This window comes from Anomalospiza imberbis, chromosome 1 (assembly GCF_031753505.1).
Source record: "Anomalospiza imberbis isolate Cuckoo-Finch-1a 21T00152 chromosome 1, ASM3175350v1, whole genome shotgun sequence".
In the NCBI taxonomy this organism is placed as follows: domain Eukaryota; kingdom Metazoa; phylum Chordata; class Aves; order Passeriformes; family Viduidae; genus Anomalospiza; species Anomalospiza imberbis.
The window spans coordinates 12,373,288-12,391,015 of record NC_089681.1 but is presented as its reverse complement, the minus strand read 5'-3'; the positions used below and the strand labels follow the sequence as shown (position 1 = coordinate 12,391,015).

The 17,728-nt window shown below is 44.9% G+C and overlaps 1 protein-coding gene across 5 annotated transcripts in view; it reads left to right on the top strand.

Annotated features, from left to right (window-relative positions):
• Positions 1–15,545, top strand: part of ZHX2 (zinc fingers and homeoboxes 2) — a 74,534-nt gene extending 58,989 nt beyond the window's left edge. For all 5 annotated transcript variants that reach the window (XM_068181838.1, XM_068181819.1, XM_068181846.1 and 2 more), the window contains 2 exons: positions 6,461–9,145; positions 14,276–15,545. In XM_068181838.1, coding sequence (XP_068037939.1) covers positions 6,646–9,141 — 2,496 coding nt within the window. In that variant the 5' untranslated portion in view covers positions 6,461–6,645 and the 3' untranslated portion in view covers positions 9,142–9,145; positions 14,276–15,545. The remainder of the gene's footprint in view (positions 1–6,460; positions 9,146–14,275) is intronic.
• The last annotated feature ends 2,183 nt before the right edge of the window (positions 15,546–17,728 follow it).

Genomic DNA, 17,728 nt, shown 5'->3' with positions numbered 1-17,728 from the left:
GCCTTCGTGGACAAAGAGTAGATGGTCAGGGGGGTTTATGATGCTGTCAAGTCATATCAGTTAGTTTTTGCTGTGCTCTGAACTTGACCATGGCTTCTGAGCAGCCACACAGGTTGGAGTCGAGTGTTGAAATCCGAGATGCACAGAGGGACACAGCATTTGCACCAGGGGAAGTCAGGCACCCACAGGTTTGGAAGGTTGTGAGAGGAGATGGCTGAAGATATCCAGGAATGAACATCATGGTGTGGTTGGTCCCATGTCCTGGAAGAGGTGGCAAATTCTTCAGCTCAGGAAAATTATGCATGTGGTGTCAGTGTCTCTGCCTTAAAAGCAACCTGCAGTGTTTGCAAGGTGGTGATCAGCAGGTGGACGCCGGCTAGTGTCCAAGGGCAGAGCATGGCATCTGTGTTGAGGTTTGCTGAGATCCACTTACTCTGAAATAAAGCAGGATGGTATTCCAAAAAAACCCAGGGACTGAACAATTCATGTCCAACAAGTCCTTGCTGGTGAGCTCTGTGCTGTGTACCTCCTCTGTTACTTCTGCTGTGTCCTCAAGCTGGGGAAGGGGCGTGGGAAAGCTGTAAGGAGGAGTTTTTGCCTTTGTGATATTAAATGTCATGTTCAGACAAAGGGGGTGTGGGTGTTAAATTACAAGGGTGTAATTTGCTGTTGCTTGTCCTGTGTAGCAGAGAGGACGCTGTTTGTGGAGACTGAGCTCCTAAGCAGTAAAGCACTAAAATGTTTCCACCCTCTTCAAACATCAGCCAGCCCTTGCAAATGAACACTGCTATATATTTGTGTGCTTTTTTGCAGTTATCCTCATGCTGGTGGTGTTTCCACTGTTCATTTTCAAATGAGGTCAGGTGCTGGGAACTCTCTGCCAGCACAGGGTAAAGCAAACAATGCAGCAAGATGAAAAAATAAAGAAAGATTTTATTGGCAAATTACACAAGTGTCCCTAAAGTGTTTGGGTTTTTTCTGTTTGTTTGTTTTTAAAAGTGAGGTTTATCTGTGAAAAGTAAAGATCCATTTGCACTGCCTGGGAGGTTCAACCTCTTTCAGCCTCTGTTTACTTTACTCCAGCCCTTGGCTCAAAGCAAGGTGCAGCACAAAGCAGTGATATTTCTGATGCACTTTTTCCTTTCTGCTAAAATTAAAGTTTTCCATGCTTTTGAATTAGACATACCTTCAAATTTGGTTGTCTTTAGACCGCCTTTTCCAGACTCAGTCATGTTTTCTGGTATGAGGGAAAACAAGCAGAATCTCACCCTATCTCCCCCCTGCCCTACCACTTCCCCAGCCACAGCTCGCAGGGTTTGGAATGATGCTTTGTGCAACTGAGCTGTGTCCAGGCGCCATGGAAAATTCCTGCTCTGCCACCACCTTGGAGGAGCCTGTGGGAACAACAGTGCAGAAAAGGAGCTCAGTTTCTACCCAAATATTTGCCTATTGTTGTGGTGGAAGTAGGGTGTAAAGTTTAGCTATGCGCACAAGGTAAAGATGGGAGAGAGCGAAAAGATTTCAATATTCAGCAAGAGAAACCTTTTGGATTTGTTTTTATCATCCCTTAGCTTGCACTGTACAGTTACCTTATGCTGATGGAAGGTGGCATTGCTGCACAGGCAAGCATTTTCCAGTGCCAGCCAGGCCTAAAAACAGGGTTTATTTTTCCTGTGTGATTCTCTGCAGTTTCCCCAGTCTGGGGCCAGGATAGGAAATCTGGCATTTCCTCAGTCATGCACAGAGTTGCCATTAAGATCCTGCTTCATTCTCTTGTCAGATGCTCTGTAGCCATTTTAACAGGGCTTCAATTGATCAGAGGACCATGGCTGGATTATTTCATTATTTAAACAAATTTCAGAAATTAAATGCAGACAGGTTAGGGCCTCACTCATAAGTGCTGTGACTCACTTGTGAGGAGATAAGTTTAAAAGGCATTGTTCTAACTCGTGTGCTCCTGTCCTGGATGGCTTTGCTGAAGCAAAGCAAATTGAAAGTTTTTGTTCCTGCACACAGGTTCTCTATGGTTTGGTTTAAACCTCATTCACAATGACAGATTCTGCTTGGAGCCAAGCACTTTTGTTTTTCACCTGGTTGCCTTTTGCTGCTTTGTGCATTTGTTCATTTATAAAGAAAATTCAAAAAATGAGATGATTTTTTTTTCTTTCAACCCCCTGCAGTATGGGGAGACAAGCCAGAGATGTGGCAGGTGAGCTGGAGGGATGAGGACTGTCTTCCTTTCCCATGCCCAGTGAGTACCCAGTGAGCTCACAAGGCAGCTGCTGACTGCACCCCTGCACCTCACTCCTGTGGGCACTTCGCAGTAGCAGCAGCCCAAAAAAAGAGGTTATTTGTCCACAGTCCAGTCCATAACAAAATAAAAGGAGAACAGGACCAGCTTTAGGGATAGAGGTTGACCTGGCCATGGTGCAGCCCTGCACTGAATATCAGATGTGGGTTTTGCCCCTTGAAGGAATGCATGCCCTGTGGACAGGGCTCAGCTGGTAAAGTGCAGCTCAGGTTACCATCAGGATGTGCCAGTTGCTAAGCCATTGCATTGGAGGAGCTGAAGTGGCATCATTTATCCGTTTTGTCAGGAGCAACACCGCATATTTAAAGCTCTCTGCTGGGGCTTTGATTTTCTGGCAAGTGGCTCATGTTTGAAAGCTGTGAGATGATCTTGATGTTTTCTCTAATGTTCTGGGATGAGCTGTGGCAGTCCCAGCAAATGTACATGATGCACCTCCCAAGGATGTGTTTTGTGGGGGGAGGGGGTATAATCCTCTTTTGGAACTTTCTATTTCTTTATCCCAAATGACATCCTTACTGGGGTCCTAGAGAGGCTACTGCTTGGAGATCCCAATAAACTCTCCTTGCTCTGGTAAGTGTTGAGCTTCTCCTCCCCATCATTCAGGGTGTGCGTTGAAGGGACAGTGGGTAGCCAGTTATGAGTGCCCAAGACTACACATCATAGACTAAAAGTAATTTGTTTCTTTTATTGACCTCTAAAAAGAAGCATTTGACTTGTGCTTGATTTCTGTGGTGCATCATGATTCTCATGTGGCAGAAAAAAAAACTACTGAAAGTATAGGGTTAGAAAGGCAGCAGTTAGACATGCAAAAAACCACTCTGTGGAAAGGAAGAAGGAAGAAAAAAACAATCTGTACAATTTTCTAGAAAAACTGTAGCAGACAGAATTTCTCATTTTTCTATACACTTAGATATGTTTTGAAGGGACCTTGGCCCTTCCTCTGTGTCAGAGCATCCTTGTTTGAGGCCATTTCTACTTTCCTCATAAAAGTTGGGAGCTTGGCGCAGCAGAGAGCTGGCTGAGCTTCCAGAGACTGGGGAACTCAAAACAGTTAGTCTGACTTTTAAAAAACCTTTGATTGATTCAAAGCTCTAACCTAGATGTCTCTCCTTCTCCACTCTTTCTTTTCCATCGCATTCCTTCATGTTCCTAGCTTTTTCTTCCTGTGGAGGTGGGGGGAAGTTCAGTGAAATATAAATAAGCCTTGCTCTGTCTTTGAATTTTCTTCCTTTTGCTGATGTTGCCACATGAATTCTGCACGAGGTCATACATTAAAACAGGAGCAGACCATTAGGTGCAGCTGTGGCCTGGGAGGGAGAGCAAGACTCAGAGGAGCATCCAAGGAGCCATGGCTCCATTTTCTTTATCCTGGCCCAGGACAATGCCTTGCACCTCCCTTCCCTCATCTAAGAAAGTCAGTATCACAAATATTGTGGAATCTACAGGGAAGAGTGAGATGACCTGATCACCTTCACCCTGTTCACAGCACCATCTGGGCTTACAGAGCCCATTCTGCCCCTGTCTCTCATCTTTTGGCCTGTTTCAGCCAAATTTGGTATAAGGGAAGAAGTTTCAAAGCAAATTAATTTTCTGCAGGCACAGTTGTCTGATCAGGAAGATGGACATTGGGACAGTTGTGTGTTTGTCTCTAGCTTCGGATCCCACCTACAGTGGGACACAGCAAGTCACAGATCACAGCCAAAATATCTGTGGAAGGATAATTGTGAGGTGAAGTAGAAGGGGAATTTTGAAGGAATATGTGGAAATGATAGAGAATGTTCAGTGTCATCCAGTTTAACAGTAAATAGGCACAAATGTACAGAAAACCAGGCATCATTGCTGTCACTGTTCTTCTGTTTGTTTTTCATTAAAAGGCAGACGGAAAACAATCAGAAAAGGAAACATTGGCTCAGAGGTGAATGCATTGGGGAATGGTGGTGACAGTGCTGGTGCTCCTAGGTTAGGGGGAAATAGCACTGGGTCATCCTGGCCAAGGCAGAGCCATAAGCCTGTGGGCAGCCCCATCCCTGTTTCACAGAGCTCAGCAAACATGCTCTATTTCCCAGGGAAGCACCTGGAGTTTAAATGTCCCTGTTGAAAGTCAGCCAGATGCTCTGATGCTTCACCAAGTGTGCAGGAGCGTGCCTGGGCTGGGTCGGGGCTGGGAGGTGCAGGGGTGGCAGTGGCTGTGAACACAAAACACTGTGCAGTTACCAGAGGTATCTGTACTGTAGTAAATATGCATGGGATCTTCTCCATGGTGTGTTTGGTGTTTCACACCTGAGTTTCACAAGAGCCTTATCTGCGGAGGTGCAGCGTGGCGAATTCGCACACAGAGTGTTTCGTGTGTGGGGAATTGCTTCATGCTGGGTTTTGAGTGCGTAGAGCTGGGAGCTGCCATCCCTGCTCCTATCCCCAGCTGGAGCTGCTTCCTCTGGCCTTGTATCGTTTGAGTTTCCATATGTACAGGAATGGAATGATCTGTGATGGGCAGAGCAGCAGCAGTGTGCTCTGGAGACCTGCAGAGTATTCCTCAGCTGCAAACACAGCTGAGAAGCTGGCGCCTGCTGTCACAGATTCTCTCATGCCAAGGCTCGAGTGAGAGGAGCAGATACAGGAATAGCACTCAGGTGGTTATAAAGTGTCTGCTGATGTTGGACATGTCCAGGTGTGACTGCAGTGATATTTTAGTTTGTTAGATCTTCGTGTCTTCAGTTCTGGATTCAGCTTATCATTTACAATCTTCACAATAAGCAAATGTGCATTTGGTTAGACATGAGATCATGGTTTGGATTGGAAATGATATTTAAAGATCACCCAGTCTGTCCACCCTGCAAGTGGTAGGGGTATCTTCCATTGGATCTCTAATTCAAATTCTCCATTTAGAACACTTCTGCAGGATTCAGTGCAGGCCTGACCCACTCTGCAAATCTCCACTTTCCATCCTCCACCAGTTTGTAAACACCAGTGTGTCTCCCACTCAATTCCAAACACTTCTTGATTGTTAAATCTGAGTTTTCCATCAAGACTGTAGAAGTATTATGAAACCAGAGACCATCTGACCGGGGAGAATAACAAATTTGAATCAGTGATAAATTTTAAAAAGCATCTTGTAAAATCTTTTTTTTATCCTTTTTTTAAAATTAATTAAGCTCTTTTGAGAGCTAAATTGTTCTTTTTCCCTCCATCCAGTCCTGATGAGTGTGTGTAGATCCTAAAAAAGCTGGTGTAATTCTTTGTGCTTGTTCTGACTGATGTCTGCCTCCTGTCCTTCAGAAAATACATTTTACAGAATTCTTGCATTTGGAAACTTTCAAAAGTGCTTCAGCATTAAAAATAAAGTTTTATAATATTTTGGTTTGGCTTTTTTTAATTCTGCAGGGAGTGACATGCACCAGTTGGGACCTTATCAGTGGGGTCACAGAAAGGGACCTTGTTTAAAAGGTATCTGAGGCCTTTCGTGGCCTTTGGTAGCTATTTCTGTCAATACTGAGTGAAAAGTGGTGTTTTAAGAAAACATCTCTTCTGGAAAAGACTTGATAGGCCTCCACAAATCTGCTGCAGTTTCTTCAAGCCCACCTTTTCTCAAAACACAGACCTTTGGAAGTGTTGATTTACATTAACTCTTCTTTCTGCCATTACTTTTACAACCAAGGCAGATCCTATAGCTTTATTTAGAAATCACCCATCATTAGTAACCACAGTCATTTAGTAGTCATATTTACAAGGTAAGTGACAGTGGGAAGTAATTAAGTTTAATATAAATCACACTCAATTTCAAATCTGCAAGCTTCAAAATAGTAATTAATAGAATTGCAGCTTCTATAAAAAGATGCAGTATTTATAGCAGTATCTTCTTCTTTTCCTAACTGAACACATTGAGTCTAGTGGAAATTAATATTCTCTGTCTGTTCATCTTATTTGTTCCAGCCATTTTCTTCCTGTGGTGCACTTCAGTGCAAATTACCCATTGCTTTTATTCTTTTTGGGGAGATTTTTCACTCTTAAAATGATGATGAGGAGGAGGAAGAGTTCAGCAATATTCAAAATATGCACATGCCTTGCAAATGCACACACCTTGAGCTGTGGCTTTCTGCTAAATCTGTATTTTATTGATCAGTGCTTAACAACATGTGCTTTGTTTCACAGGTGTCATGCAGCTGACAGGTCTGCTGGTAAAGCTGTGGATCACAGCCAGGGCAGAAATTCTTTAAACAAAACAGAGTCAAATAATCAGGGAAGTTTGGAGCTGTTTGCAAGATCTACTGAGTTGGTTGCTCACCCTGTCAAAAGAAGCCACCATCTGGGACAACAGCACATTGCCAGCAGCTGCCATGGCCAGCAAAAGAAAGTCCACAACTCCCTGTATGGTGCGAACTTCTGAAGTCATGGAGCACGAAGGTGCCGAGGGCGTAGAGACTCCTAAAGACAAGGGGACTGGTGCTTTGCAGCAGGACTCCAAAAAAAACTGGCCTTCAGAAAACTCAGTCAAAGACTGTGAAGTGGTGGAGGCGAAGCCCGCAGGTGAAAATCAGTCTAAGAAACCCCAGGGTGGTTATGAGTGTAAGTACTGCCCTTACTCAACACAAAACTTAAATGAATTTACAGAGCACGTTGACACTCAGCATCCAAATGTCATTCTCAATCCCCTTTATGTCTGTGCTGAATGCAACTTCACAACCAAAAAATACGATTCTTTATCTGACCACAACACAAAATATCACCCAGGAGAGACTAACTTTAAACTGAAATTAATTAAACGCAATAATCAGACTGTTCTAGAGCAGTCTATTGAGGCCGCCACTAACGATGTCACTGTCACAAGCAGTGGGCTAGAAAATGCAGAGTGTGACGATTCACTTCATGGGGGAATCAGTGCAAATAAAGCGCCGGTGATGAAACCGGGAAAGCCTAAAGGGGAAACCAAGAAGGGATCTAAAAAGCCAGAAGAGGGAGTGATGGAAAACCACATGGATGGCGCTCTCCCCCGCATCATAACTGAAGCCACTGAAGCTATTGCCTGTATAAATGGAGACCTTCTCCATGATGTGTTAGCCCATGTTATGCCCTCTGTACAGCTGCCACCAAATATCAACCTTGTCCCCAAGGTCCCGGTCCCTCTGAACAGTACCAAATACAACTCTGCACTGGACACTAATGCAACCATGATCAACTCCTTCAATAAGTTTCCCTACCCAACACAAGCAGAGTTGTCATGGTTGACAGCAGCATCAAAACATCCCGAAGAGCAAATCCGAATCTGGTTTGCTACGCAACGTTTGAAGCATGGCATAAGTTGGTCTCCTGAAGAAGTGGAGGAAGCAAGGAAGAAGATGTTCAATGGTACTATCCAGGCAGTTCCCCAGACCATCACCGTCCTACCAGCTCCTTTGGCAACTGCAAAAATGCCACAGCCCATCATCCAGACAGCTTTGCCTTGTCAGATACTGGGCCAGACTGGCCTGGTTTTGACTCCTGTGTCAAATGGTTCAAGTGTTTCCTGTTCACCAATTACACTTGCTGTTGCCCCAAACCAGGGGCAAAAGAGGACAATACAGACCTTATCAAGTGCCCCAGAGGCCAAGCGTCCTCACATTGTTCAGGTGCCTGAGATTCCTGCCAAGGTGACTGCTGTTCCAGTGACCCCGGCCAGTGAGCGGAAAAAGACCAAGGAGCAGATAGCAGAGCTGAAGGCCAGTTTCACGGCAAGCCAGTTTCCCGATGATGCAGAAGTCTACCGCCTTATAGAGGCTACAGGTCTTTCCAGGAGTGAGATCAAAAAGTGGTTCAGTGACCACAGGTACAGAAGTCAGAGGGGCATTGTGCAAATTCCTGGTGATGCTTTAGGGAAAGATCAAATAGCACCTTCAGCTGGTCGACATGGCCGGTCATTTCACCCATACACAGATTTTACTTCCCAGAGATTCAAAGAGAAAACTCAAGAGCAGCTTAGGGCCCTTGAGGAGAGTTTCTTAAAATGTTCTTTTCCTACCCAGGGAGAATTGGACAGGCTTCGAGTGGAGACTAAGCTGAGTAGGAAGGAGATAGATTCATGGTTCTCTGAGCGGAGAAAGATAAGGGACAGCATGGAGCAAGCTGTCTTGGACTCAATGGGATCATACAGAAAAATTAAGGATCAAGGAACTCCCAATGGTGCAATAAGCCAGGCAGAACTTCTGAGTAGCTCTCAGCTCCCTGGTGCTTTATCTGGGTCCTCCACCACATTGAAGAAAACACAAGAGCAAATTCATCTATTGAAAAGCACCTTTGCAAGGACCCAGTGGCCATCACCCCAGGAGTATGACCAGTTGGCATCTCAGACTGGGCTCACGAGAACTGAAATAGTTCGCTGGTTCAAGGAGAACCGGTCTTCACTAAGAACAGGGTCACTTAAATGGATTGACCAGTACCAGCAGCAGTGTGATGCTCATAACAAGCAAGGCCAGAAAAAGAGCTCAAAACACATTGAGAGTCCAAAGAATGGTAATGAAGTGTCTCGACAGCATTACCAGGAGCATAAAAAACTGAATGAAGAGAATGGGGGGAAACCAGTGGTGAGGGCAAAAAGAGACTGCGAACCACTGAAGGACTCTTTGTTGGGGAATCAAGCAGAGGGTGTGGACAGGCTAGAGTGCAACAACAGCCACGATGGCCACGGCAGTGAGGAGAACGAGGAGCCGGCAGACGTCAACTGGGTGGAGGTGACAGTGGGCGAGGATGACGCTGCCTCGGACTGTACAGACAGCTGGAGCCAAACGGCCCCCGAGGGCCACACAGAGCTGGCAGACTTGGACTCTGAAAGTATATCTGGAGACAATTCCCACATATAGACAGGTAATGCTGAGGGTGCCCTGTTTCTCTGAGCCTGCCTTTGGCAGGATGTGCTTCCAGCATTCTGTAGCCCTGCTTCAGTGTAAATCCCTGGAGCCATCCCTGCCGGATGCTTTGTGCCTGCTGGATGCCTGAACAAAAGGGAGACCCATTCTGCTTGTAAATTAAAGCCAACTGCATGATAGAGGAGGGGTTAGTGCCATTTGCCTTGGTTTTTGTCTCCTTGTGGGTCAAGTCCTGGGTAAGGGAAGTTTTCTTTTTTTTTTTTTTTTTTAATAAGTGATTAAACCTTAAAACTTTCTGTCTTTAAACAGCCTATATGTGCTTTACATAAAACATGCTAGCCGAGCCACACGAAGAAATAGTAAGTAGCACTAGTTGCTAATATCCCCCTTGCTGAGAGATCACTGAATAGAGGCTGTGCCTGTTTTTGCATCTCAGGTTCTTCCTTTGCAGCATCCTGCCATGTTGAAAACAAAAGGTCACTGGGGGAAGGGCCTAGGACACAGATGCCTCTTTATGCAAAAGTGAGCAAAAAAAAAAGTGGGACTGAAGTGGCTCATGCAAATGTGTTTTCTTCCTTTTGCAAGTGAGAACTCTCTTCAGTCTCCTTTGTTCTGCTTGCTCTCACTAGAGGCTTAGGAAATGTCCCAGACTAAGCTGTGTGGGTGTTTAGCAGCTCTTCTTCACAGGATCTTGAATTTAAAAGCAAGCTGCAGGGCCTGGCTTTAAGTGGGGGGAGGGGGTTATATGATCTTTCTCAATGTGAAAGGACTTGTTATTTGGAGAGCTGAAACCTGTTTCTGATCACAGTTGCACAGGTGTAAATCTGGAATAAGCACTGTCAGTAATTCTTGCATGTTGAATTGAGTTCACTGGAACCTGTAACATTTTGGGCTCAGTATAACTGAATCTGTCTCTCCCAAACCAGTTTCCTTAAACCACAACTTTAGAGCTTATCCTACAGAAAGCTCATCATCCTGCATTAAAACCTGTAGTGAGAGAACACCTGCTTGAGAAAATTGCTAATTTTCTGCCATCTAATAAGTAAAATATACTTTAGCATTTCTTTAAAAAAGAAAAAATTTTAAAATAAATAAATAAATAAGCCAGAACTGATAGAAGTGCCTCCACACTTGTATTTAAGACTTCTGCTATTATAGCTACCAGTGCTTGGATTGAACTACCTGCTGCAGTGGTGCAGTTTTCGGCAGCAAGCCCTGCTGCCTAGCACACCACTTTCTCCATGTGCAGTACTTGTCCCAAAGTGTTCTGGACATTCTGAATTAAAAAAAACACCAACCCTGAAGTGGTATTATTTTTAACTGTGAACTCTGTTAGCTAATCTTGAGAAATCTCATGACAGCATCTTTATAACAAAATATCTTCAGATAATATTCAGACTGCATTGCAAGGCACTGTCCTGCATTATCCTTGAAAAAGTTGGTAATTAGGGATGTGAGGAACAGGGATTACCTGTGTGTCAAAGGCAGGGATTAAAGGAAGAAGGATGTGGGAACATCAGCCAGAGGCACACTGGGGTGCCACATTAGAAGGGAGCCACATAAGAAGGGAGAGCCAGGCTCTGATCTGCCTTTTAAAGTCAAATGTGTGACGAATAAATGCATTGTGGGATTATTTTTCTCCGGGCTGTTATTCCAGAACATTTCCCCCTTCCAGTTACAAATATTGATTCTGAGGAGAGGGAGCAGATCAGGGGCTCAGAGGGGCAATGGAGAAGAAGGCAGGAGCAGGGGGAGTTGCCTGAAACCCCTGTTTCTTACAAACCTCTTGTACTATGAAACCAAGATCTGCAGCAGCTCCCTTCCAGCAGCCTAGGTTTGGTGCCTGCGTTTCTGTGCTTGTGAGCAGTGTCAGGTATGTTGGAGTGAACCTCCTGCCTCTGTGCCCTGGTACAGATGTTGACCATAAAGCTTCAGGGCTCTGGAGGTGTTCAGGTGTTATCAGGGAGGAATTTTTGTAAGAACTTTTTCTCAGTTAAACTGTTGCTGAGTGATGAGGATCTTTCTGGTGGTTGTGTGAAAAATGCACCTGCTAAGAAGGGGTGCACTGGAGCAGGACTTCTGCTGCAAAGAGCCTGCAGTAATGGTCAGAGGGCCCTTTTGTCCTCTGCTCCTTACCAGTTTCTCAGTGTGCTGCTCTGGGGACTTAAAGTCTTTTTCATTTTCCTATATTCTGCCTGTAAGTGTTGCACTGAGAAGTGCAAGTGCCTGCTCTGTGGTGCACACATGGAGGCATTGCCACAGTTGTTGTGACACAAAATTTGGAATCTTTATACCCTACACTGATGGGACCTCAGGGAATAATCTCAGCTACTTTTTCTAAGCTTTCATTGGGCAGCCTATCTCAGAAATTTTCAGCTAAAATTTTGATGTTAAATTAACAAGGTGTTATCCCAAGTGACATCCAGGGTATGACTCAAAAGCAGAGACTTTTGTATGACCTGACAAAGAACTTGTTTCTGTCAGTTGTCATAAAAGCTTGATTTTTCCTAGCATGCTCCTCAGGTACCACATGTAAGAGGTGGACTGAAGAGCTGACAAGGGATTTCTCTTGTCTCTCACACAGCCACACTTACTGTGTGTCTCTCACTGCTGAACCATACATCAGGCAGAAGCATGCTCCTTTCATATTTATTTCAGCAACAGTGGTGTTGCTGTTTTGCCAACTTGATCTACATAGTCTAAAATGAATGTGTTTTGATGATTGTCCTACATAACCTTCTTGACTGAATTTGTGTGGCTTTTGTAAAACCTCAGTTCTTCCAGACCATCTCAGTCACTCTCTTCTCCAGTATGTAGCTTCAGAAGATTTTGGAACTATTAGATAGCATTTGTGTTACAGCCTACACAGACCTTATGCCTTAGAAAACTGAGTTTTTCCAAAACTGATCTATGTTTGGCAGATTTTGCTGCTGCTGCAGCTAGAGGGAATTTCACAAGGGACTGGGCCTCTGTGAGAGCAGGATTCATGCCAGGCTCTGCAATGCCATCCCAGGACTAAGAAGAGGCTCTGTTACGAAGTCTGTATCTGAAGCTTTTGGCAAAATTGGATTTATTCCATGGAGCGGGTCAGCTTTCCTGAACAGAGGCTGAGGGACCTCTGGGTAGGGTACTGGGCCTTCCAGATGCTGAGTGGCTGCTGTAGGGTGCACTAAAGCCATGTCTGGAAAGTGTTCCTGGGACTGTCATGAAGCTTTGTGTCCCTCTTGTAGTGAGGCCCAGCTGCTCTGTCAAGAGAGTGCTGTAGCTCCCTTTCCATCATTAGGGAGGTTCCTGCCTTCCTGCAGCACAGGTCAGAATTAGGTCCCCTGTCCTCCTTTGCACAAACTCAACAAACAGAAACTGGTTCTGAACTAAATACAGCAAACTGCAGCTCAGACAGGAGAGCAGGACCAGAGTGTGCCAGAGTGTTTGGCAGCTTCTGTTGGCTTTCTGTAGTGTTGTCTCCCTGTGGGGTTTTCCCAAGATCAAAGCTTTGTTTTTTTCTCAGAATGATTTGGTTTTTTTCCCCCATCACCACCTTTTCACAGTAAACTATCTTTTTTTGGAGTTATTTTATGACCTCCTTTTTTAAGCATGAACCCTACAAGATGTAGGCACCAAAGCCTGTGGCTCATGGTGGGAGCGAGGTAGCTGAACACCCTGGATCTTGATGGCTGTGACCACTGCTCTGTGGAGATTTGCCAAAGTCAAACCATGTGTGAAGGTTGCACAGTAGGGAAAAAAAAAAAAAAAGCTTGAAGGCAGTCATCCACTGCATCTGCTGAATGCATGATTTTGAGTATCAGAGGTAGTCTGGGTTTTCTTGGCATCTCCAGCCCTTTCTGCACTGTTGCAGGAGCTGAGATGACTTGCTCACCAGTGACCCAGTGCATTCCTCAGTGTCCAAAACCACCAAAAGTGAACATCACTGGAGTTTCTCTTTCTGCCCAAGTTCTCACTTCTCTTGAGGTTTAGTGTTTCATTTAGAAAGCTCACAGTAGTGTCTGCTACTGGCACTGGGCTCCAAGTCAGCATCCTGAAGTAATTCAGCATGGGATTGACCGGTGGTTTTTGCAGTATTCAGGTCACCCTAAAACTTTTGAGGGATTGTGGCTGAAGTAGGGAGGACATGCTTTTTCCCCCGAAATGAGTGAGGTGCATTAAAGATCCAAGCTCTAATATAATGAAGGATTTCAGAGGGAGAAGCAAAACCCAGTGCAGCAATTAAAATTTTCCAGTGAGTCAGGGTGCACAGGAGCCTGTGTGGGAAGGTCTCAAGGGTGGGGGGAGGACTTTTCCCCTTGATGTTGGTGCAAGCCTATGGCCTTTCCCCGGGCTTGACTGCATTGCCATGCCAGATAGAGCCGCTGCTTTTGTGGGAAATCGCAGACCAGACAGCAACATCCATAAGAGGTGTGAAATAAGAGCTCAGGTTCCAGTGAGCACTGCAGCAGCGTGGCTGAAGAGAATGTTTGCACTCCTTGCACATTCACACCTCAGTGTGGAAAACCTGAGCATAATCCCTGTCACAGAGCTCTTGCTTTTTGCTGGGAGCTGGGGATACATGTGAATTGGTGGCTATTTGAAGGTTGGGTTTTGAGGGGTCGTCTTTTAATCTTTGGTCCAGTTGTGCAGCCTTTATGTGCAGGAGTGATAGCAGAACCAGGAAGCTGCTCTGCAGAGCACAGGCACATCCAACTTTTTCCATTGCCTTTTAGTTTGTATAATTTTCTAAAATCATATAAAACAGGAAGTATTATGAGGGGATTTATTGGGGGAGAAAGACCTGAAGTCTTCTTGGTTTTAGCACTGTCTGTCCTGTGGTTGCAAAGTAGTTGTCCCAAACACATGCAAGCATCATTTTGAGTCAGTGTGAGAATGTGCCTGAGCCAAGGCTGGACCATACATCCCTGCTAGAAGTCTATAGGGGGTTATTAGCTGGGTGCTACATGCAGCAAAAATGCAACACCCTACCACATGAGGCTGTGATAAGGATAGGCCTCAGGGTACAGTTAACACAAAATAGAGTTACCATATGTGCAAGGATATAAACCAGGTCTCATCATAATTAACAGCTCAAACAGTTCATAGTGCCTTAAATAATATGCTGCTGTTGTACTTTTTGCAGGGGTACTCCTCAGCTGCACTGTCCTGATGTTGAAGGGGAAATGCTGTCTGAAAATAGAAGAAAACTCTATTTTGCTGCCTGGGTGAGAGAGTGTGTTGTGACTCCAAGTCTCAAACCGCACTTGTGGAGGCACAGTGAGAAGAAATACTCTCATGGAGCGTCACCATGGAGTTGTTGATAGTGCCAAAGTCCTACTACTGCATTACAAAAGAGAAGAAAGAAAGAGGAAAGGGTCCTTGTACATAGTTTTCTCTTAGTTTCTTTCCCACCCACTTTACTGCCCAGCCTCTTCCTCTACTGGAACAGATTTGTACAACATAAAATTTTGTTAATTTTTTTAATAGCTGCAAGTTATTCTTGCATATAATGTAATTGAGAAATTTTGGGTTGGTTGGGGGGAGGGAAGTGTCTTTTGTGGAGGAGGGAGATTTTTTGTTTTTTTCCTGAAGTGTTTTAAGAAAGAGTTGCAATCTTTTGGAGTTGTCTTGGTGCAGATCTACACCTGAGCCCAGATCCCCACTCCAGTTTACATTTCAGACCAGTCAAACATGTTCTGGAGCAGTGGGGTTTGTTTATTTGTTTTTTTTCTCTTGTTGTTTTGAGTTTTTGTTTTGTTCTATGGCCACCTGCTACTGATTGAAATACTTAAATCTCTGCTTTTCCATGCTCCTACAAGGCAAGTCTTCTCCAGCTCCTGTACTTCACTTTTCACCAGCCAGCCCCAGCTGTGGGTCTCTGAAGATTTGGCTAGAATGCCTTCTTTTGATTATTGGTTTGGGTTTGGGCATTTTTTTAGCACTTTTTGTCTAAACATGCAGTACAACTCCCAGATGGGTTGGAATGAGGAAATGAAGACGCTTCATAATCCAAACTTACTTGTGTTTCTTTGGCTGGTACAGTGATGGACACCATAACCAGCAGTCTGCCCTCCAGCTTTAGATGTTGTAGCGCACAACAGAAGTTTCTTATTAACCTTTGCCACTAAATTTTTAGATCACTTCTGGGTTCCTGAGTGCACTTTTTTCAAATACTGCTAATTAGGATTTGTGTGGGGATGGCTGTCTGTCTGTGATGAGGGAGCAGAGGAGAGCAGGAGCCTGGGTGCAAGAGCTGTCCAGTGCATTCCTCTGACGAGCTGGGGTTGGAAAACTTGCCCACTTTTCAGTATGCTGCACAAATAGGATGCTAGGGCGTTTGAATAAATCCAACTTTTCTAACTTGTTGCTCATTTGTTGTAACTCAATAAAACAAAGGCTAAAAATTTTGGTAACTTTTTTCTCAACTCTTTTTGTTTTACTCTAAAATAATTAAATAAAACCCAAAAAAACCAAACCCTACCCAACCTCAGCCCAAACTTTGTGCACAGGAGCTTGATGTCTTTAGAGCTGCAGTGAGGGTTTTACTGGTTTTGCAGAATTTGGCTTGGCAAATACTAACTGTATTAAAGTGAACTCCGTGAATACTAATGTTTCTTCCCCCATGTCAGTGAGCTGTTTCCTGCAGGAAGGATGCAGAGAGCGCCTGGGAATGAGCCTTTGGGGAACACCTTTTATTTGGATTGCAGATTCACAAACTGAATGAATGAATGAAACCACCCCTGTGATTCAGCCATATGTAGTTATTTTTATTAATCATCAGCACAAGATGTAACTGCAGAGGGAGGTTTGCAGTGGGTGGTAACGAGTGAATTCCCTTGCCGTAAAGTTGTCTGGTTCATTGCTGAAGAGGAGTGACTGGATGGGGCAGCACTTTGTTTGCTGCATGTGTGTGTCACAAGACAACAGCAAAAGGTGGGTAAGGGACATCAGCTGCTCCCTGGGCAAAGGCTGCCAGACAGGGAGCATGCACATGTCCCATCACACACAGCTCAGGTGTTCATCTGCAGGGTGGAGACAGATGCCTGTGCAGTCATGGATGCACAGAGCAGGTGACCAAAAAGAAAATGCATCTGAAGATGCTTGTCCAGAACTCCAAAACTGTAACTGAAACTAATTGCCACTTTTGTTTCCACTGCTTGTATGAAAGGATACATTATGAAAGGTAATATTTTAATTGCCCTTCTGAAGTTTTTAAGAGCTACTTGATGGCTTAGTATTCCAGTTTGCATCTCTCCTGTCTGACACGTGTTGTACATCTGTGTGTTTGGAGCACTGACCTACTTAACTAGCAGGGCTCCTAGGGAGCTTAGGAAGAACAAGACCCACCTGGGTTTTTCTGTATTTGTACATCCCAGATACAGTGGATTAGGGCACAGGACTGGGGCTCTTTGAGATCTCTGCAATTCAAATAAAACAACAGCATTGGCCCTGCAGTCTGTCATCACACAGATAATGTGTCTGAGGCTGTCCCCCAGCAACAGGCTGGCCAGAGACTGGCACAGCCTTGGCCAGCGTGGGCAGCCTGGCGGCACTGAGGGGGATGATGCAGGCAGGTCGTGGTGTGGTACCAAACCTTCAGACCCAGGAAAGCCAAGCCCAGGACCCCTTTTGTCTGAGCTTAAAGCAGCCCAGGTGCCCACAGAGGCTGCTTCAGTGTGGCTGTTGGAGCTGGGCACTGGAAGCAGGCTTTGTTTTTAATGAACACAGCCACAGTGACTGCGTTTCTAGGAGAGAGCCAGCGGCGAGGGACAATCGGGACATTGTTTGCACTGCAGCCATTAGGGACAGGGCCTTGGGGTTCCATCCACACGATGAAAACGCGGCTGACACCGGCTTTCCTCCCACAGCCCTGCACCCCCAGAGCTGCTGCTGGCACCACGGCCAGCGAGGCCTGTCCTGGCAGAGTCCTGCAGCGAGGACACGGCTTGGAACAGCCTTTCCTGGGCAGGGTCCCCCAGCACCAGCAGTCCCTGGTGCTCAGGTGTTGACTGATGTCTTCCACAATGCATTTTAACCTATGTGTTGAAGTTTCTAATCGGAAGAAATCTAGTTAAACACAAAATTAAATCAGATTTTTAAACTTGTACAAGATGAAAATGTGGCTTGTAGAAAAATCCATCACTGGGAAGTCAGTAACAGTTTGAATTAGATTGCCTCTACTTTTTTAATTTTGTCTGATTTTTGCTGACAAGGATTTTCATTATTCTTCTGCTTGGTCCATAAGATGTTGGGAAGCTCTGTACTGGTGTTAGCAATCTGGGGGCTCCAAGCTCATAATAACACACAGTTTAGGCATGTCAGAAGCCTTATTAAATGTGAATAGTGAGAGACCACTCAGACAACAGAGAAGGGCATCACAGAATGGTTTGGATCACAAGGAACATTTGAAGAACTCATTCACCATCACTGCACTGGGCAGGGACATCTTTCAATAGATCAAGTGGCTCAAAGCCCCATTTAACCAAGCCTTGGGAACTTCTGGGGCAACAAGTTAAGCAATTATAAACTCCCTGCAGTCTAAATTACTCAGTTCAGTTTTCTCAAATACTGTTTTGAAAAAAAAGCTCTTCACTTT